General features: G+C 41.2%; 1 protein-coding gene across 3 annotated transcripts in view; it reads right to left on the bottom strand.

Moving 5' to 3' along the window:
- Man2a1 (mannosidase alpha class 2A member 1) overlaps positions 1–21966 on the bottom strand; it is a 169329-nt gene that overhangs the window by 123084 nt on the left and 24279 nt on the right. For 2 of the 3 annotated variants that reach the window (XM_006991850.4, XM_042259707.2), the window contains exons 2-4: positions 21481–21732; positions 18577–18721; positions 7134–7305 (exon numbers count right to left, since the gene is read on the bottom strand). In XM_006991850.4, coding sequence (XP_006991912.1) covers positions 7134–7305; positions 18577–18721; positions 21481–21732 — 569 coding nt within the window. Of the gene's footprint in view, positions 1–7133; positions 7306–18576; positions 18722–21480; positions 21733–21966 lie in introns of those variants that run through there. The other variant, XM_076549759.1, reaches the window with a different exon arrangement.

The raw sequence follows: 21966 nt of genomic DNA, 5'->3' as shown, positions 1-21966 counted from the left end.
TACCGAGCTTACAGGTGACATCCATACACACACAAAAAAAAATGTCAGATGCAGAAAGCCAGGCCAGGCTCAAGGCCCAGAGGCTTCACCAAAGAAAAGAGAAAAGCGACAGAGAGAGGCATTTCTTCCCTAGGTCTTCTCAATGGCCCAGCACCCAATTCGCATTTCCTTGACCCATCTGCCAGAATCCTGACACTCACAAACTCTTCTAGAATTCCTTTCCCCACCAAAGAAGCAAAGGGTGGATGCCATCTAGCTTTCTCATTCCTGGGGAACATTCCTGGGTACAAACAATAATGGGCAAGGCTAAACATCCAAGCTCAATGATGGGCTGGAGGAAGATGAGGTCACCATAGTCCTCAGGACCACAGCACAGCACAGGGAAGTACAGGCTTTGCTGTGTCTGCTCCCCCCCTTTGTCAACCCTCAGCTCACTCAGGAGTCAAATGTGAAAACTAATATGCTGAGTAGAGTCCAGATCTTACCTGACCTGTCTGGTGAAGGGCAGAATGGTGGAGACTATGACTTCCCTGCCTGAGAGACCATTTCCCAAAACAAACTGCTGAGGTCAGGCAATAAGTCATGTGATAAATACAGCAAGGAAACTGGCAAAATTTGAACAGGGAAGCAGGAGCTGTAAAGCGCTTTCGATTGAATTTGCCAACAATTCCAGGTAGGGATAAACGTGCTTACACTCAAGAATGAACATACACACTTAGCCTTATGGACAATCACACATAACTAAAGTAAAGCATTCAAAGTGAGGGAGAGGCGGACGCAATAGAGAACTGGGGGGAAGGAATGGGAGGGCTAGAGAAGGAGCTCCAAAATGTAAGAAATGAACATGGAAATGAATATAAAGAAGCTGACTCTGGAGCCAGACATTGGGGTTCTAAGACAAATGGGGCAACAGCAGTATGCAGCTGAGGACTGCAGGACACACATGCTGAGGGCTGCAGTGCACACATGCTGAGGACTGCAGCGCACGCACGCTGAGGGCTGCAGTGCACACATGCTGAGGGCTGCAGCACACACATGCTGAGGGCTGCAAAACACACCTGCTGAGGGCTGCAGCACACACATGCTGAGGGCTGCAGTGCACACATGCTGAGGACTGCAGCACACACGCTGAGGACTGTAGCACACACATGCTAAGAACTGCAGTGCACATGCTGAGGACTGCAGCACACATGCTGAGGACTGCAGCACACATGCTGAGGACTGCAGCACACACGCTGAGGACTGCAGCACACACATGCTGAGGACTGCAGTGCACATGCTGAGGACTGCAGTGCACATGCTGAGGACTGCAGTGCACACATGCTGAGGACTGCAGCACACACATGCTGAGGACTGCAGCACACACGCTGAGGACTGCAGCACACACATGCTGAGGACTGCAGCACACACGCTGAGGACTGCAGCACACACATGCTGAGGACTGCAGCACACACGCTGAGGACTGCAGCACACATGCTGAGGACTGCAGCACACACACGCTGAGGACTGCAGTGCACATGCTGAGGACTGCAGTGCACATGCTGAGGACTGCAGCACACACATGCTGAGGACTGCAGCACACCTGCTGAGGGCTGCAGCACACACATGCTGAGGGCTGCAGTGCACACATGCTGAGGACTGCAGCACACACATGCTGAGGGCTGCAGCACACACATGCTGAGGACTGCAGCACACATATTGAAGAAGTTGAGCTACCAATGGAAAACAGTGGAAAGTTACATGCACCTAGGTAGGTAACTTGTTGAGAACTTAGAATTCCATATTTTTAAATACTAAAAAGCATTGCGCACAGGGTAAAAAAGAAAATCCTCAATGAAGCATTATATAAGCAAGCAAGCTTTTTAAAGACAGAGCAGAAACATAAATTTATAATTAACTTCCTATTAAAAGATGAATACTTTCAAGATGACTTCAGAACTAACAGTTACATAAAGTGTCCAAGAAAAATAGCCCAAATGGAAAATAAAAGTTATAAAAATAAGAACCACTAGTATTTACTAGGAATTTTTAGAAGTCTCTCAGGCTAGGAATATATATATATATATAGGTGTTTAGCAGAGGACTTGTTGGGCACGTGAGAAGCTCTGGGTTTGATTCTCAGCACTGCAAAAATAATAAATAAAATATGATAAGCATCATATTCATAATAATTCGATCTTCATGAAAATCCAACAGAATAGGCCCTAGTGTCAACTCCATTTGGCAAATACACTGCAGCACAGAAATATTAAGTAATTTGCCCAAAAGTAACAGAAACTGTCAGGATTTGAACCCAGGCAGCCTGGCCACCATCTTCAGCCTTTCCAAACCCACCATTGCAACTTGGCTGCTTTTACAGTAAAAGGGACACCAAAGTGGCAGTGACAGCAACACTAGCCATTGAAAAGAAAACCAATTCTTCAGTGCTCAAAGAGACGACGGCATCTAATGAGAGAGAACCAACAGCCTGGGAGTGCCCGGAGCTTTTTAATTCCTGCACTACACCTGACTTTCAGGACTGCCTGGTGGGGGGTGGATGGGTGGGTGGGTGAATGGATGGATGGATGGATGGATGGATGGATGGATGGATGGATGGATGGATGTGGATGGATGTGGATGGATGGATGGGTGAGTGGAAGGATGGATGGGAGGATGGATAGATGGATGGATGGATGGATGGATGGATGGATGGATGGATGGATGGATGGATGGGTGAGTGGAAGGATGGATGGATGGATGGATGGATGGATGGATGGATGGATGGATGGATGGATGGGTGAGTGGAAGGATGGATGATGGATGGATTGATGGATAGATAGATGTGGATGGATGGATGGGTGGGTGGAAGGATGGGTGGATGGGTGGATAGCTGGACGGGTAGGTGGATGGATGGACGGACAGACAGACTGATGGACGGGTGGGTGGGTGGGTGGGTGGGTGGACTGATGGATGGATGGATGAATGGATGGATGGATGGATGGATGGATGGATGGATGGATGGATGGATGGATATTAGATGGAGGAGTGAGCAAAAGGACAAGCAAAATAAAGGAGCCCACAGGAAGCTGGCGAGGAAAGAGTAGCAAGAACTGCTGTCAGTTCTGCTATGAATACTGGCTTTAGAAATGAGAATTTGGGCCAGAGAGATGGTCCAATGTGTAAAGGTGCTTACTATCAAGGCTGGTGACCTAAGTTCATTCTCTAGGGACCGTGGTGGAAAGAACCAATTCCCACAAGTTGTCCTCTGACCTCTGCATGGCCAGATGTGCACACAACACATAAACAAACAAACAAAAAAATCAATGTAAGAAAAAATGAAATTTTGTTCCAAAGTGATGATTGATTCAATTAGTGAAAAGACTTGCTATTCCTCTGTAAAATTTAGTCCCTGGGAAGCAGTAAGTGAAGGCAGATGCCTGTGCCTGGCTGAACCCAGTCCTGCAGGGTGGCACATTTGGATATTGACCAGCTCCCTCAGCTCATCATGATGCAAGTCATACTCACACGTACCCTCTGCACAACTTCACATCAGAGCTCAGAAAACACACTTTCCACAATTCCACAGTACCTAAACTCCGTCCTCCTCTTGACACCCATACATCCAGGACCACGCTCCAAATCTGACACAAAACAAGCTGAGAGACTTTCCATAACACGTATGCAACTCTGAACCTAGACAGGCAAACTGGACTGATACCTTTCTGGGTCTCCTGTTCTGGGTTCTTCTCGTGTGTCGTCAAGGAAACTGTTGAATAGTCAGCCATCTCACCCTTATCTATTTTTCCACAAGCCCTGAACTTGAATTATACAATTTTGCATAAGAGTGATTTTTAGGAATGGGTATGTGGCACAGCAGACAACCTGACTGTGCACAGATAAAACAATAATTATAAAACACTGACCCATTCAAATGCATTTTAAAACACTCCCCTCTTCAGGTACCAGTGTAAGGTTCAACACTGGTCATATACTGAAGTGAATGAACAGAGGAATGAACCTTGTAGACCCCATACTCTCAGACCACTAGATATTCAAGCTACCTATAAATAAACATAACTTGGAAAATAGCACTTAAATTGCAAGATATTCTCCAGTATGCTGAAGTCAAAAAACAAAAATAAGCACACAAAACAAAACAAAAAAAACAACGGTTAAGTACAGGGAAATACAATGTAGAAATGGGGGAGAAAAAGAGAAAAAAAAAAAAAGACAACCATGGTTAGTTAAAACAGTGCTAAATGGAAAGCAGGGGAAGTCTACTGTCTGTCGGGATAAATGGACCGAGAAGGAAGGAATCATGAAAGAGGAAGAGCAGAAAAGAAGGAGGGTATGTTGGTGGTGGCTTTTTTCTTTTTCCTCTTTTAGGGGCCCTCCACCCAGCTCCCAAGTAAACACACACAGAGATTTATTCCTAGTTATAAATGCCCGGCCTTATCTTGGCTTGTTTCTTGCCAGCTTTTCTTAACTTAAATTATCCCATCTACCTTTGCCTCTTGGCTTTTCCTGTTCTCTTATTTCTGTAAATCTTACTCTTACTCCTTGGCTTGCTGTGTAGCTGGGTGGCTGGCCCCTGGAGTCCTCCTCCTCTGGTAACTCCTTTCTTTCCCAGATTTCTCCTTCTATTTATTCTCTCTGCCAGCCAGCCCTGCCTATTTCTCTCTCCTACCTCGCTATTGGCCATTCAGCTCTTTATTAGACCATCGGGTGTTTTAGACAGGCACAGTAACACAGCTTCACAGAGTTAAACAAATGCAACATAAACAAAAGGAACACACCTTGAAATAATATTCTCCAACAAGGGTATAAAACCCAGCAAAGATGTAAACAAACAAAAATCTTCTTAAATCTTAGTTCTTAAGAGCTAGCAATAAAGCACTCACTAGTTCTATGTAATTTTATAAGAACTCAAATTTTTTTCAAAGGTACCAAAGGGTGGATAGCTCTAATTTATGGATTCAGAATGCTGTTTGGTGTTCTCCCATTCTCTCCTTTCCTCTCTATGTTCCAATGTATCTCTGTCTCTCTGTCATCTCTGTTCTCTCTCTCTCTCTCTCTCCACACACACATACACAAACACACACACACACACACACACACACACACACACACACACACACACACCATGTGTGAAGGAGAGAGAACATGATGTTCATCTAAAGCATTGCTAATATTTCAACTCAGAAAGTCAAGATACATTATATAACACTTTGGAATTGCAGATTGCAGATTCTCTGGTGTTAACTGGATCCTGTCAACCCTGGTTACTATGGCAGCACTTGTCTATAGAGAAGAGCAGCTTCTCCTAGGACCATGGTAGTTCCCTAGTTTATTTATTCTCCTGTCCTCAAAGCCTGTATCTCTCTCCTAGCCAACCATATGAGACTGTTACCAGTGAAAAAAAAAAATGCTCTCCAATGAATATGATAGCCATCAATTCTCCTCAAATTATCTTTAAACGTTCATGTCAATCTATTAAAATCTAAAGATACTTTTTGATGAGGCAGGAAGAAACTTAAATTAATTCTAAAACCCTTTGGGAAAATTAAATTGTTACTCATTAAAAGGCTTTTTCAATACAGAAAGAAAAGATTTAAACTGCCAGTTTTTGAAACATTATAAAATTCCAATAGTTTTAGACAAACGTCATCAAAACCCATGAAACATATCAGAAAGCCCAAGCCGGTGAATATTTTAGTACACTAAAGATGACACTTCCTATCAGTAGAAAAAGATGGACACATTAAAACTCAGAGGTGGGCTGGAGAGGTGGCTCGGCAGTTAAGAGTATTAACTGCTCTTTCCAAGGACCCGGCCGGGTTCAATGCCCAGCACCCACATGGCAGCTCACAGCTCACAGATGTGTAACTCCCAGATCTGACACCCTCACACAGACATCCATGTAGGCAAAACACCAATGCATGTAAAACAAAAATAAATAAATAAAAACAGCTTTAAAAAAAAATTCTCATGTGTGCCAAGGGCTCAGCATGTGGCCAGCCTAGGCAGGGTGGACCACCAGTCCTGTCCTGAGAGCACGGTGACCCGGAGTGAGCCAGCGCCCTGGACCGGGCAGCGGAAACCTACCTCACAGGCCACAGGGAGGGTTGTCAGTCACGACCAGCAGCACTCAAAACAGCGACGAGCTGTCAAGAGCTACATGGGGACAGCGAACAAATAACACCTGCCAATGTCTAACTCAAATGCGCGGGGATCAGAAAGCCTCCCCAAATACCAACTTTTCAATCGTTAAGTGAGGGTTTTTAAACTGAGGGTTAAAATAAAACATTAATGCAATGGGTAAAAAATGAACTATTTACCTGAACTGTGGGTTGAGGAAGACCTAACTCTGGCAGCAGACGCAACAGCAAAAGAGAAAAGATTTGACTATGTAAAAAGTTGGTGTGTTTATCGTGAACTAATAAGAAAATAAAATCTTAGCCGGGCGTTGGTGGTGCACGCCTTTAATCCCAGCACTCGGGAGGCAGAGCCAGGCGGATCTCTGTGAGTTCGAGGCCAGCCTGGGCTACCAAGTGAGCTCCAGGAAAGGCGCAAAGCTACACAGAGAAACCCTGCCTCAAAAAACCAAAAAAAAAAAAAAAAAAAAAAAAAAAAGAAAATAAAATCTTCAGAAGACACATCCCTACAAATCAGTTAAAAAAAAAAAAAAAAAAGAATACGAGCCAAGCCACCAAAACAAAACCAAAAACCAACTACCTTTGTTCATCTGAGAAAATTATTGGTTAAAAAAAAAGAAAGAAAACAGATTATTTTTGAGACATGTTGGCCATGGTTTTCTAAAACCACATAGTTGACAAGAGGCAGAGACACTGACACATTCACAGTTAGAAAACTGGGCAATGACCCCTCTGAAAGGCCCTGAAAATAACAACTCCTTTAGCTAGTGAGTCCACTGCTAGGACAGGATGAACATAAGGATTTCAATAGAAAGGCTTTGCTTTCCCTTCTCAGGGACAAACTAAAATCAACGCAAACAGGATGTGGACAATTCTGAATTTCAGCTATTAAACTAAAAGTTCACCTAAAAAAAAAAGAAAGAAAGTTCACCTTCTAAAAATTCCACATTTGTCATGGATCTTTAATATTACTAAATTAAAAAAAGTTTTGAGACAAACCTTTTAACAGCTTCCTTCTTCGGATTATCTATGATATCCCACCATTTTGAAAGGTAAGAGATCTCAGACCATATAAACTTCCTGCTTGAGTCTTCTTTCAGCTTTAGGACCATGTTATTAAAAATATACTGAGTCTTGTCTCTAAAGTAGTCATTGAAAGTCTTCAACCAACCTAAATCAAGACACAAATACACCACAAGGTCCAATTGATATGGCTGATTTCAACTTAGTCACATTCCATCGAATTACTATTGGATAGATACCCTTAGCTCTTTCATTCAAATAAAGCCCACATTTTAAAGCTAACAGTGTTTAATTAATGAAAATTTCTATTGTTTGACAGGGCACTAAAAACCTAATGTTACTGAAATGATGAAATATTCAGACATTCACAAAAACTCAGACAAATGAAAACAATGAACTAAAGCTTTAAAAAAGCAGTTATTTATATTTAACAATTAATTCAATTACTTGTCTCTAGGTATGGATTTTTTTTAATTTAATTAATTAAAAATCTAAATAGTACTAACAAGTATTCTCATAATTTGGGATCAGAATTGTACCATCTCATCACACATCTGCAATCCCCACCCATCCAATAAATTAAAACTAAAACAAAGCAAGGTAAATCCAAACTAAGCCTTAACACTCGTAGCAAAGCATAGAGTGGTTACAGAGCTGATACGAATTCTGAACATAGCACTCTGCCAAAAACAGGCATTTGCTCCCATCATGCAATTGTCTAGGAGCAAAAAATAATACTAAATAAACAACAAACATGAACATGTTAATGCCCCGCCCCCTCCAGAAGAGAATTTGGTTCCCTAAATTATCCTACTACTTCTCAAATAACTTGGAAATTATTCCCCAAAATCATTAGACTTGGGGTACAGGAAACATTCTTAACAAAAGTCACAAGTCAAGCCCAGGTCTACCAGACAGATGACTAAAATGGCAAAGGTTATAATCTGCATGGCCACCAATTGCACAGATTGGTGACAGACATAGTGGACCCTGTGGAGGATGATTTGTTCTCATGTAAACATCTTAAAGAGAGGAGAGCTACTACTTCCAAGCCGACCTACTGTTCAACTGCTACCAAAATTCACACATTCAAGAGACCTGCCGGGTAGTGAGTCCAAACAGCACTTCCTTTTGCCTATGATTAACTTAACAGCCTATATTGCATTTGCCAGTGGAATAAAAAAGAAAAAGAAAAAAAGGAAAAACCTTGATGGGGAAGTGCATATAATATGCTTGCTTTAACAGTATATTTTCAAACAGATGTGTCTGAAAAGGGTAATGTAGCTGTGACAATTTCTCCCAATTGCTAAGCACCTGCAATATTCAGGTATGATACTAGGAGCCAAACAAGAATACAATATCAAATTTTCTTTGTAAGACTTTCTCAATCTAGGGCACATCTGAGCTGGTTTGTCATCAAAGAATGCTTTCTGGATGATTTAACTTTCCCATGTTAGACCAAAAAACCTTTGCCTTCAGCAAAACTCCAAGATCTCTTATGCAAGAGTGGTGTGCAAGGAATCCCATCACGTTTCACCAGGGCACTAACCCCAAGCACTGCATCAGGCACAGGGCCAGGACCTGTATCTAGATTCCCAGAGAGGAGCAAAGAAATGGCTATTTACCCTTCGGTGAGGATGTCCATTCCAACACTCTACTCTTAAATGAAGATATCCAACCCAACACTCTACCCATTGGTGAGGATGTCCATCCCAACAATCTACACATCAGTGAGGATGTCTATCCCAACATTCTACCCATTGGTGAGGTGTCCATCCCAACACTCTACCCTTCAGTGAGGATGTCCACCCCAATACTCTACCCTTCAAGTGAGGATGTCCATCCCAACACTCTTGAGTTTGAAGATGTGAGTACTCAAGACTAAGCTTGGGAGATATAACAGAAACTCTGAAAAAATAATAGAATAGTTGGCATTCTTTTTCCCTATCAACAGCCTGGCATTGACCTTTCCCATTTGTACAATCAAATGAGGGAAAGACAAAATTTAAAAAGGCATTTCTGTGTCAGGCAAAATCCTAACTCCTCCTGCCTCAGAACATGATTGTATTGGAGACGAGGTCTTTAAATTGTTAATTAAGGTAAAATAATGTAAGGAAGGGGGATCTTAATCTCATACAATATTAGAACCCAGGCACATATGGAGAAACCTGGCAGCACAGATGAGGAAGAAGGTCACTAAAGCTAAAACCAAGGAGAGAGGCCAAAAAACTTCCAGTCTCTAGACTGATCCGCTGATGCCATCAGTCTGCAGTGCTCTGTAACAGAGGCCAGGAAGGAGACTAGTGCAGCCTAAGAACTAATGATGTTACCGCTTTTCAAAAACTAACCATCACAATATTTATTCATCAATTTCCATTATAATGTTTGATTTAATATTCTATGTCTACCTACACAGCACAAGATTAGGCTAAATTCACAGATGTAAAAACAAATGCACTTCTGTACCATGATCATATATGCGCACAACAAGGACTGGTAAACCTCCCCCAAGGGCTCAATTAGAATTATCATCTTTAAAATATCAAACATACCTCTTGCCTGGATTTTAGCAAAGATCAATTACTTGCCTATGGACAAAACTAAGGAACTCTGGGCAATGTAAAGCCTCCAAAACTAATTTTAAAAAGAAAAACAAACTCCCTTTTATGGTAAAGTAAGAAGGGCTATTTTTTTATCAATAGGTGAAAGACCTTTGTAAAAGTACAACTATGTAATTCCAACAACTGGAACTTGCTACTAATAGAGATCGTTGCATTCCAAAGGCAGTTTATCACAAGAGTTTTCAGAGAGAAACTACAGTGACTGATTCATCCATTCTGCCTTCAACACTTCATTTGTCCTTCAATGATCAGGCAGAAAATATGTCAAAGATATTTACGTGAGGCAAAATACAACTCAGAGATGTCAACTTAAAAGCCTTCCATAAAACTCATCTATAATTGATACTAATACCACTACAATATAACATAATTAATGAATAAAGAACTGAGAGTTTCTTGCAGCTTTCAATATTGAGTAATATTACAGTAAATTAGCTTTTATTGCTCTTATACAATAGACTAATCAAGTATTCCCTTTGACTCTGAATTGGTTCTTTCTTCCTCTAAATTATTGTTAAAAACTACAATTGCATATTAACGTGAGACCAATCAGAAAGATAATTTTTTATGCAAAGTTGCATGGGATGAATTTTTGTGATGTAAAATTATATTCCTACCTCTAGATTTAATAATCTGAGGACAGCGAGTTGCAAGTTGATTTACTTAAGTGGTCAATTCACAGCTTTTCTCTTTCCTCTTAATACACTAGGAAATTGAACCAGGACTAGACTACATTAAAAATACTGTTCCTTTTATCCAGTTTTGCCCTAACAATGCTATCTATCACCCACATAAGAACTAACAGCTATTTTAAATTAGTTAGGAAGAAACCAAAATGAGTGAAAGATTAGAAGCTCTACAAAGAAGGTATAAATCCCTATTCAATGCCATTATTTTTTAAGTCCCCCCCCCAAAAAAAGAAAAAAATCTAACAAAGTTAAAAGGCCAGTTGTCTATTTTTTATGTGCAATTAAGCAACCTAGTACTTATTCACTGGCAAATCATGCTTTGTATGTTTGTATTTTAAACTCTGGATCATAGCTTGGAAACCTGGAAATCCAATCCTCTTAAGGGACACTTCCTTTCACACACAGTATTACCCACCTACTCCACCCCATCCCCCTCAACCTGTGTAAAAGGTGCCTCACCAGAGAACAGGTCTCCAGAAATATCTCCTCATTATTCTGCTGACCACACTCCTTTCTACAATAGTACCCCAGAGCAAAGAATTTTCCCACTCAGGGTTTGCCCTGCCCACTAAGTCCTACAGCTTAGAAATCAGAGTCAAACAGCCCCGAGTTGACTTTCCCAGCCTGCCAGGTCCCTTTTGTAAGTCCTTCTTCATTAGGACACTCAGCCCTGTAGTGGGACCTTCAGAGCTGAGAGCATCCAAAATACCGCCATTCCACAGCATGTAGATAATGCTGTACTATGTGCAAGCACAACTCTTATTGGATGGGGTCAAGCCCAGATAGGGGAGGAAGGAGAGTCTGGCTACCCCACAGGTTGTCTCTTCCCAAACACGCCATGGCATTTCTGCAGCCTGAGAGATCCACACCCACGTTTGATCTATCCAATCCCTGATCTACTTCTGTTTCCTCAGGGGAGTGGACGGCCCCCCCTCGCCTCCTCTCTTCTTCTCTCATCTCATCTCTTTGCAATCCATTTCTTTGATTTATAACTTTTAAATATTTAGAAACAAAGAGTGGGGGCCTTTGTGTATTTGGGCCCTAGCTTCTGAAAAACTGAGAAGCAGAGCTGGGCAAACACCACAACTAAAACTTCAAACCAGCCTATTCTCATGAATGGAAGAGTTCAGTGAATATGTGCAGGATGAATGAACAAAACCTCAAGCACATGGGCTTCACATGAAAATGTGTCCACCTAGAATGCAGACAAATGCACAACTTACTTGGTTCAACTTTAATATGCTCTGCTACCCTAATGGTCACTGCCCAGTACCTCCAAACTGAGCCACTAGTTACATTCTAAAAGTCTCTAGTAGGCCCGGCATAGTGGAGTGAGCACACCTTTAATCCCAGTACTTTGGAAACACAGGCAGGACCATCTCTGTGACTTTGAGATCAGCATGGTCTACATAGTGTAGCCAGGGCTACACAGAGAAACCACCCCATCTGGGGGAGGGGGGTGGAGGGGGGACGACACACGGCACCACTAGTAGGCACAAACATTCCAAAAACCAGGAACCTCTCTCAATAGCATTGTGACATTGTGAGGGTCACTGCTGCTATAATCATTTTTTAAAATAACATTAATTGTACTCGAAAGTTATCATCACTAGCTTTTAGGGCTTCATGGAAAGATTTTGAGCTGAAAGTAATTATAGTCAGGTAAATGGCATACTGTTGATCACATAAAAACCAGCAACTTAAACTTGGAATTATTTCCATTGTACTGTTACAGTATCCCCAAATTTAAAAAAGTTATACAAAGGGAGCTTATAGCTTCAAATAAACCTTCTTTATCTTAGTAATAAAGTTATCTTCTATTAATAAATGATCAACAAATTTCTCCTCCCATCACTTGTTAATCCTTCAATATCAAACTGCAACATCCAACCTTGTACTTAAGGGACAGCATATAATCTTAATTGTTATTACCATTATTTGATTATGCTGCTGATTAATTTTAATTCCAATGTTTTTATTATAAATTAGGCTCTTCTGCTCCCCCCCCCAATAAACTGGAAGAGCTTTAATTAACATTCCAGTTTACTCCTTCAAACACGTATTGAGTATCTAATAAGGGCTAAGCAAGTAATAAGGCAAAGCTAAATGAAAACAGACACTACAGAGAATATCAAGACAAAATGCTGTGAGAACGGAGAAATGGAGTCCTAGCAGGACAACAGAAGTCTTAGAATACACATCCTAGGACAGAGGCAAGAGAACATGGACAAACAATAAACGACCAGGTGTGTCAGGGTGCGGCCACCAGGTGTGTGTGGTCGCACTGCTGGCAGGCCATGTGCCGAGAATACAGTAAGCAATTGAATGAAATACAAGCGGGATAGTCAGAATCTCCTGAACATGGTCTTTTCTTAGAAGAACACAGGAGGGAGGAAGTTAAGGACACTAAGGATGTTAGGCATAAACTAAAAGGTGAAGTGGAAACAAGAACGGGAAGCCAGACAGCTGTAGCTCTGCTTGAAATGATTTCCGAGTGGATTGGAGATGGGCTGAGGGACTCAGGCGGGCAACCCGGCGAAGTTAAGAGAACTCCGTGACTGAAGGAAAGTCTTCAGGATGTGAGGAGTGCCGAAAACGAGGCTGAGGCTCTCTCTTCCAAAGACACTGCACACCTGCAAACCTGCTGATTCCTCTAAAATTCTAAACGCTTTGAACTCGGGTTTCCAAAGGAAGATAACCTTTCGTTCTAGGAGGCTCAGCATCATCTAATAGTTTTCTAAGCGGATCGGCTTCACTCCCGGAACCCTGTTTGAGATGCGGCACTTTTTAATGCATCTGAGAAGCCACCATTGGAAATTTCACCCCACACCACAGAACCGATCTGCATTACCCCTTAGAAGAGCTGCGGGTGGGCTCGCCTTGCAGCCCTGCAATGCCTGAGATCCTCACCCGTACTGCTCGCCTAAGTGCCCATTAAGAGACCTGCATACCTTGATACCTGATACTAAAAACTATGAGATCAGGCTCCCAAAGTTATCCATCTACGTTAAACTCATCGCTCTCCCCTGCTAAGGGGACTCTGTGAGCATCTACTACCACCGCCCCCCAAAGAAAGCAGCTGCTTAAAATTATGGGTGGGGAGTTATATATTAAAGACATTGATGAGTTACTCTTATGCTCCATAAGCAGATTATTCAGACTTATGGTCACACAAGCTGTGCAAGGTATCACAGTTTCTGAAAGTCACTTTAAAAGCTGGAAAATGCAGCTTCTAACTCACTTCTAATCATAAAGGAAAACACAGCAATAAGGAAGGCCATGTATTTAAAGACAGACATCCATTTCAATGGGAATAAATCAAAAGGAAAAAAGAATAGGAAATAACACCGTGATGTGTCCACTTTTGCAAGATAGTTAATAAAATCATTTTTGTGTTTACTGTTACTAGCATAGATGATGTTAGCCATGAAAGTACTTAATTTCCTCATAGATGCTCTGCCTGTGACATCAGTAATGTTACCCCATGGATGGTAGTTTTATATTAAAGAACAAATCTCAAGTCATGGTTCAGAAGCCAGTGTTACAAGTGCCAAGTCCACTCTGCCACAGGCAGATCTCTTGTCCTCTTTCCTGCCTTGTTTTCGGTGAAATGAGGGTGATGCTATAGAATTATCGTAGTGCTGCTGAGTGGAGTAATGGTTTTAATATACGTAAAATGTCCAGGATGGTGGGAGACGCCTGGAACATGGACCTAAGTGTCAATGCTAACTTATATTACTATATTGGTGGGCTCTCACACATTCAGCCTAGGAAAACAGATGGAGGCTGAGTCAGGAGATGTACAATGATCACCCACATCTCTCAAGAGCAACTAACATGTGCACTCCTCAAGAATGAAGTCCACAGATGGCCCTGATCACCAGAGCTTTCTTCCTCAAAAAACGAATCTCAATTCGCAGCACATTTTGGATCTCTCTTAAACACAGAATTCCACAGAGCTCTGTGCTATTTAATTCTCAAATGCTATCATTCAGATAAAATACAAGACGCCAAGTTAAATTTGAATTTCAAATAAACAGCAAGTAAACATTTAATATAAATATGACCGATTTAAAACCTAGAATACACACACTAAAAAAAATAAAATAACACTATCCATTGTTTACTAGAAATTCAAGTTTGAATGAGTGTCCTGAACTTTTATTTGCTAACTTTATTAATAACCAAGAAATCCAGACAAACATGCTAAATTAGCTCATCTTCATTTAACAGAAAGAAGATACAGAATCTGTTTGAGTTAAATAAGTATCTTAAGAAACAGGATGGCCCATGGGAAGAACATGGATTTTAGAATGAGACAATATGAGCTTCGATTCACCATCCTCTGAGAATTTCTCATTGACTGACTTCTAACAAATTACGATATCATTAAATGTGACTTAGCTTGCTGCTCTCCCCTTCCTTGATGCAGGATGGACAAAGAACCCTATCTCTCAGTTCCTCATGCTATGTGGGCTGAAGGAATTGAAATTTTCCATAGTGGTTATCAAAACCAAAGAACACAGCTTACCCCCCACTAGCTAGGCAGAGTTGGACTTCCTCCCTACACCGACATCAAATATCCCACCGCTGTCCACCTCACTGGCTCCCTTCTCCACTCCGATAGACACAGACATTCACCACCAACAGCTGGCAAAACACTTCAAAATTCCAAGAGCGTAATACGTAACCAAAAGTCTTTGAAATTCAGACTGTGGCTTGATGTTTTTATTCTTTTTGAACTTAGCCACAGATGTATAAACAAATCTATTTCTAATTATTGTGTGATACTAAATACAAAAAAATGTATTTTCTTCATTTTAAAAATGGGCAAAATCCCATCGCTCATTAAATCAATATTTTTTTTCTAAAGCACTATTAATGCACAAAGGGAAATTGTTTTCCAGTATGACTCGAGTGACGAGCTCTCCCTACTGTTTTAGAGTTCAGACCACAAGGGGATTACTATCTAACGTTCATTTTACAAACTGCTTCCCTGACAATATGCTGCTCAAGCTTCCATTCAGTATACCTTATCTTTTCTTTACACATGGTGATTTCATTGAAGAAAAATTAACTAAATATTTTGGCAGTTTAACTGGTGGGAAGTAAAGAATTAAGATTGTAGATACTGAGGTGCTGTAATTGTGTTTTAATCAGCTTATTAAATATAACATGAACATGTATCAATCAACTCATATTTAATTTCATGGTCTATGATTCAAAACTTTTCAAATCCGTAACAGTACAGAGCTATCAGCATTTACCTAACAACTCCTTTCCTATTTTTTTTTTAATTCATGTAAACCATGTGAATGCTGTATAACATATCCTTGTGGCCTGGAAAAAGACTTAATTAGGAAAAAAAAAAAAAGACACTGCTTTTTAAAATGTACCTTGTCTTACCTACTAATACTAACTCACCCCCAAAGGAAACAATTTGCACACACGTTCATCTAGGTATGCATGTATATATAAACACCATCAATTCTTTGCTAAGGGACAAATACAGGACTCGTTTAAAAATCTATTTCAAATATTTCTATTCCCAACAGACATAAATTCACTGATGAAACAAACTACTGAGTCAAAGCTTGTTTTAAATTGTTGCTGCAGAAATTGCAAACAACTTTCTATAAATCTCATTTAGAAAGTAAATTGCCTAATTGCACATTCATTTGGGAGTATTCTACAAAGATTTCCCATTACAGTCATATTTTGACTTAGAATACACATGCATATACTTTTCTGTTTTCTCCCTATTAAGACAGTGATTTTTCATGATCTGAATGCTTTCATTTTTTACAGGATAATTTAGGTTATCAATATTCTACTTTTGTTAAGAAATAGTGAAAATAACTCAAAAAGTCAGTGGGTTCTTTCCTATACCATTTTGCTTCATGGTAAAAATTGCGTTAGGTTTAATGGGTCTATTTCTGACCACTATTTTTAACTCAAGTGGAGAAGGGCCTAAGGGTAAGGGTCATTAACATCTACTAAGACAAAAGATTCAACTATGGTTGCTAGGATACCAAAAGACAGATTCATTTACTGCAGTCAGAAACAGTTTTTAAGGATGTCCTCTCACAAAACAGCATATTACAGCACAAGCCATAAGGCAAGCAAACAGGGATCGAAGCAATCCCTGCCCTCAAAGAGCTTAACACTGCTGCTACTCTAAAAAGTGCAAAGGACATTTGCAAGTCACTGTTTCTTAGAGGAATAGATATAAGGAGATGCCCGAAAAGATGGTGAGTTGATACAGAACATGAGCTGAGCAACAAGCCAAGTGTTTGACCCTGACCTAGAGAGTCAGTTATTATTGCGATGATTTGTGAGCAGAACTCAAAGGATGGGTGCTAGGTGTCAGCTGCTGGACTAGCAGTTCCTCAAAGGGCAGTTAGTAAGACAAAGCCCTACCCCTTGGTGAGCTTAAACTCAGTGCGTAGGCTCAGTACAAACTCTGTCCATTTCTACACGCATGTAGACGTGCAAGTGTGGGTATGAGTACGGTGTGTGCCTGTGGGAAAGGAGTATGTAGACAGCTCGGAGAGGAGCTTACACATTTACATGTTATGGCATACCAGTACTAGGCTAAGAATAAGCAACCTTGAAGAGGAGACCAGTGTTCTTTGTCATTTGGGTTTACTCGAGAGAGAAACCCAGGTGAATATGACATGAGGGATTTCAGTATGCTCGCTGCTTACATCACCTTGACAAGATGATAACACCTTTGCAGTGAGTGGTACCACCAACCTCTTCTAAGCATTAGCTGTTTGCAAAACACTCAGCACCCTGCCTAGTAAACCACGTCTTTTTAATATTACAGGCGAGTGCTTAAGTTACAGAGGAACAAGAAATGGAGCTGGTGGAACCGAGCAAAGAAGGAAGGGGAAATGGATGGAAAAGACTTCAGAAGAAAAACCTAAGAGAGAAAAGTGACAAACTGTGTTCAGACCGTAAGTTGTACTTACATCACAGGAAGGTGTCATAGGAAAGAGGACATCCAGTAAACTAGTAAAGAATGGAAGTAGATGAGGTGTGAGGGAAAAAAATCCTTGAAAGTAACAGGTGAACTAGAAAGATCTAGGTTCTTGAGAAAGGTAAGAAACACACACTTAGTGAAGCCCTTGAAAAAGAAAAGTGTTTAGAAATACAACTTCAAGAAATACTGTACTAAATCCACTGGGCGTTCACCCTATGCTGCGGATTCACCCCAGTAAGGATGCACATACACCAGTTTGTACGCACATCAAATCACGTGCTCCACTAAAATTATAGCAATTTCCCCTTACCTTGGGGCTGGGGGGATCACTGGCCTCAACAAATAAAGGCCTTCGTGTGAAATAACAGTAATTACAATAATAGCAGCTATTTTTCTGTCACGCAGGATATTCCTTTACATTTTATCCTGGGAAGATACCATCATCCTAATTCTACCGGATAAAAACCTTATCCACAGAGGGATGAAGTGACTTGCCTAAAGTCATCTTACTCTTCTGGCCCAGGCTAGGGCTCAGACCCATCTACCAAAGCTCCCAAACCACTGCTTACACTTCTTTGTGTGAAAAATGCAACTCTTCCAACAAACACTCTGCCTTTGTGAAGCGGATTTTACAGGTATAGAGATTCTCTCATAAAGTATTTTTTAATGTTTTAGATTTATTTTACTTTATATGTATGAATGCTTTGCCTGCATGTCACAAGCAAACCTCATACAAGCTAACATCAGAAGAGACTGAGGCATCTCCTGGGTCTGGAATTATAATGGTTGTGAACCGGCCTGTGGGTTCTGGAATTGAATTTGGGTCCTGTACAAAAATTGTAAGTGCTCTTAACTTATCACTATCCCTCCAGCCAGCTGTCCCATGCAATATTTCACCAGAAGCAGAAAAATAAACTACAGTACCCTGAAATGTTATGTCCCCCAAATCCTTCTTGTGTTTATCATTGTTTCCTGCTCTACAAAGCACTACCTGGTAAATTGATAAAATGAGAATATAAGAATACATTGCTGTGAAGTCAGAGGTGTGAGCTCTACTGGACCCTCATTAGAGGACATGGGTGCTGGACAAGCTTGATGGAGCAATTAGGACGAGCAGCTTTTACCTGGGTCATTATGGGAGTGAGGCACCACAAACACTTGAAGGGGTTCACTGTCCCACTCATCAGCCTCATACTTAATGTCAAATCCTTGCTTCCAAACTCCACCATCGGGGTTATCAAAAGGAATCAGCTCATAAACATCCAACATCTAAAAATAGGAAAGAAAGAAAGTTAAACTTTAACCACTGTTAATCTATACTTAAGGCTGGTCAATATTTGCTCAAAGATAGTCTTTGCTGTTTTGTTTTGTTTTTTATTAATGTGCAATCAAACAAAACTAATTATGTAAAAATCAATGGAAACTTTCAAGGCCAAAAAACATTTGCTCATCATCCAAAGGCCTGAAAGGCTAATTGTGCTACATAACTACCCTGATAAATGAGCCCTCCCCATCTGCTTTGGGTAAATATGATTCCATTCATTTATTGGAATTCCTCCTTCTCTTGCTTTTAGTGCCAGTGTGATTAACAGGAAAACAGAAACACAACAAAAGATTTCTCTTGGAATTTGGTTATGTGCAAATATTTCAACATTTGCAAACATGTACTCAATGTGGCTTCTTACTTCATTTGGGGTGCTGGCTTCATAATCAGTCTGGTAGCTTCTAAATCTGTTTCTGGCTGAAAACTCAAGTGTATTTTCCTATCTGTCAAATGCTATATTTACCTTTTTATTCTAAAATACACATGGAATGAATTTTTTTTTTAAACCTAGATTTAACTTTTAAGTTGCCAAAGGTGTTTCTATAGCCAGGCATAGTGGTATACACCTATAGTTCCAGCACAAAGCTGAGGCAGGAAGGTCGCCACACAGTGAGACCTCATTTCAAAAACCAAACAAATGTCTTCTAGCTTCCCAACGCATAATTCCTTGTAGATAATAATCCATTTGGACATAAAGGAAAAAACAGTATCCTACCCAAAACATAAACCTTTACTTTCATTCCTCATATTCTCTGTAATACTAAATGTACAACACAACCAAGAAAATTTAAATTGTTAAAATTCAACAGGCTATAAAAATTATATCTTAATTAATATGAAAACATTACAAAAAATAAGAATGTCAGAAAATTAAGTAACAGTGATCTTGAAGTATTTCAAGAGAATAACTATTGTTGGTTGGTTTTGTTCTTTTACGCTTCGCCTTTTGGGGGCCCGCCACCCAGCTCCCAAGCAAATACATACAGAGACTTTTTCTTATTTATAAATGTCCTGTCTTAGCTTGGCTTGTTGCTAGTAAGCTTTTCTTACATTATCCCATCTACCTTTTGCCTCTGGGCTTTTTCCTTTTCTTACTTCTGTAATCTTACTTTCACTCTTACTCTGGGGCTGGCGGCGTAGCTGAGTGGCTGGCCCCTAGCATCCTCCTCTCCTTATTCTCTTGCTCTTTTCCTCTTCTTCCTCCTAGATTTCTCCTTCTATTTATTTTCTCTGCCTGCCAGTACTGCCTATCCTTTCTCCTGCCTCACAATTGGCTGTTCAATTCTTTATTAGACCAATGAGGTGTTTTAGACATGCAAAGTAACACTGCTTCACAGAGTTAAACAAAGGCAACATAAAAGACTGCAACACATCTTTGCAACATTAAAGCGAACGTTCCACAGCATGAACAAATGCAGCACATCTTAAAATATTCTTCAAACTATCTCTTGCTATGGGACTCATGCCTTGAATGAATAAAACTGACTCCAAGAACAAGCCTGGCAGTCTGTGGCGCACAGCTGGGCAGAGGGAAGCATCCACAGGAACTGTTGGTCCTCTCTTCAGCCCGACAATCAACATCCTCCCTCCTCACTCTTTCCACAGGAGCAGATGCTCTGCAACTCCAATATAAGCAGCCCACGTTCAGACCAAACAAGCAAACAACAACAAACAGCAACAAAAGGCCTTGCCCTTGCCATTCCCCTCCCACAGTGGACAAAGGTGGTCCTAAGAAGTACTCAGGAAGAAGCAAAATGAAGCCAAGCCCCAAGGAAATTGATAACCTGGAAAGCACAGAACTCTGATCCCATCTGGATCTGCCCATGCGCTAACTAATGAGGGTACATACAGGTACAGGGCCTGGCCAGCTGCATGGCCTCCAGCTTTTAAGCTTGCAGCTTGGCCTGTGGGCCAAGCCCTCAAGATCTTATCACGTTCTACACCCTTCCAAGAACTGGTGGAAAGTGCCTCCTCTAAAGTCAGGCTAGAGGCCATCTAATTTCACACAACTTTTAAAACATTCACCCTTTAGGATCCTCCTGTGGCGTTCACACCCCTGGTCCAAGGCACAAGGTTTAACATGGCCTCTTCTGCTAACTTGCATTTAATTATAGACTTTATCTAAGTTATCCGTGGTATTATCAAACCAACATATAATTAATACAAAAATAAAGATACTTTATACACGAAGGCCAAAACACTCTGTGTTTCCATGACAAACTTCCAGAGTGCATCTCAAGTCAAAAGACCACAGTGTGAGTGCTTGCAGCCATGTGTGGAGGGCCCCGTAGTGGAAAGCACGCCTCTAGAATATTCCCTGCCCTATCATAGGATCTTACCTCCAGATATCTACTCTGGTGTTGTGCAGAGCAACAAGGGAACACACTTATTTTCTCCAAAAGAAGGTAAAAATATCACTTAGGCAAAAACAAAACCTCTAAAGATTTTTCCCACCACCACTCCAGAAGATAGACTTTAAAGCAGGGAAAATGGCGGTGAAAAAAAAAAAAAAAAAAAAAAAAACAGAATCACGGGAGTAGTGGATGATGTCACCAACAAAGAAAAATCATGGTGAGAAAAGGGAAATCATGGCAACAGCAGAAACTGGAGCCCGGAGCTCAAAAACGTACAGAATAGGAACAGACACAAGAGCAAATCTGAAGCCAGGCGAAAGGGCGGCTGGTTACCAGCCACTCTCCACTACCTGCACATCCCGACGCTGACTTCCGCTCTGGGAGGCAAACAGACAGTCCTTGGGGTCAACCTGCAGGGCGGACTGTGAGGAGAGGAGGTGTGCCGAGCCTTGGCTGCCATTGCCCGGGGAACCTTTCGGACCGTCTTCCACAGACTCGCTCAGGTTGATGACCGAGTCTCTGATATTGGAGATGATCTCGTTGTTTTCCGCCAGCAAACGCTCCAGATGGTCTATCTTCTCTTGCAATATGGAAAGCTGGCCCTGGAATCAAAGGAAGAGGGAGCCATGTGAACCACGACTGTGGCACCGCTAAGGCGCACAGAGGGCAGCCACCCACCCTCCCCACTTGTCTGTGCGGCTTCCCGAAGCACAACAGAGGGGCAGCTGGGACTGAAATGCCATTCTGTGGCATAAAACCTTTCCGTAGCCGCACTTCCGTAGCCATCTTTATCTAATCATGCTTTTCTCTCTCTCTCTCTCTCTCTCTCTCTCTCT

The sequence above is a fragment of the Peromyscus maniculatus genome, chromosome 13 (assembly GCF_049852395.1).
Source record: "Peromyscus maniculatus bairdii isolate BWxNUB_F1_BW_parent chromosome 13, HU_Pman_BW_mat_3.1, whole genome shotgun sequence".
Lineage (NCBI taxonomy): Eukaryota > Metazoa > Chordata > Mammalia > Rodentia > Cricetidae > Peromyscus > Peromyscus maniculatus.
This window is presented reverse-complemented; position numbering and strand designations above follow the sequence as displayed.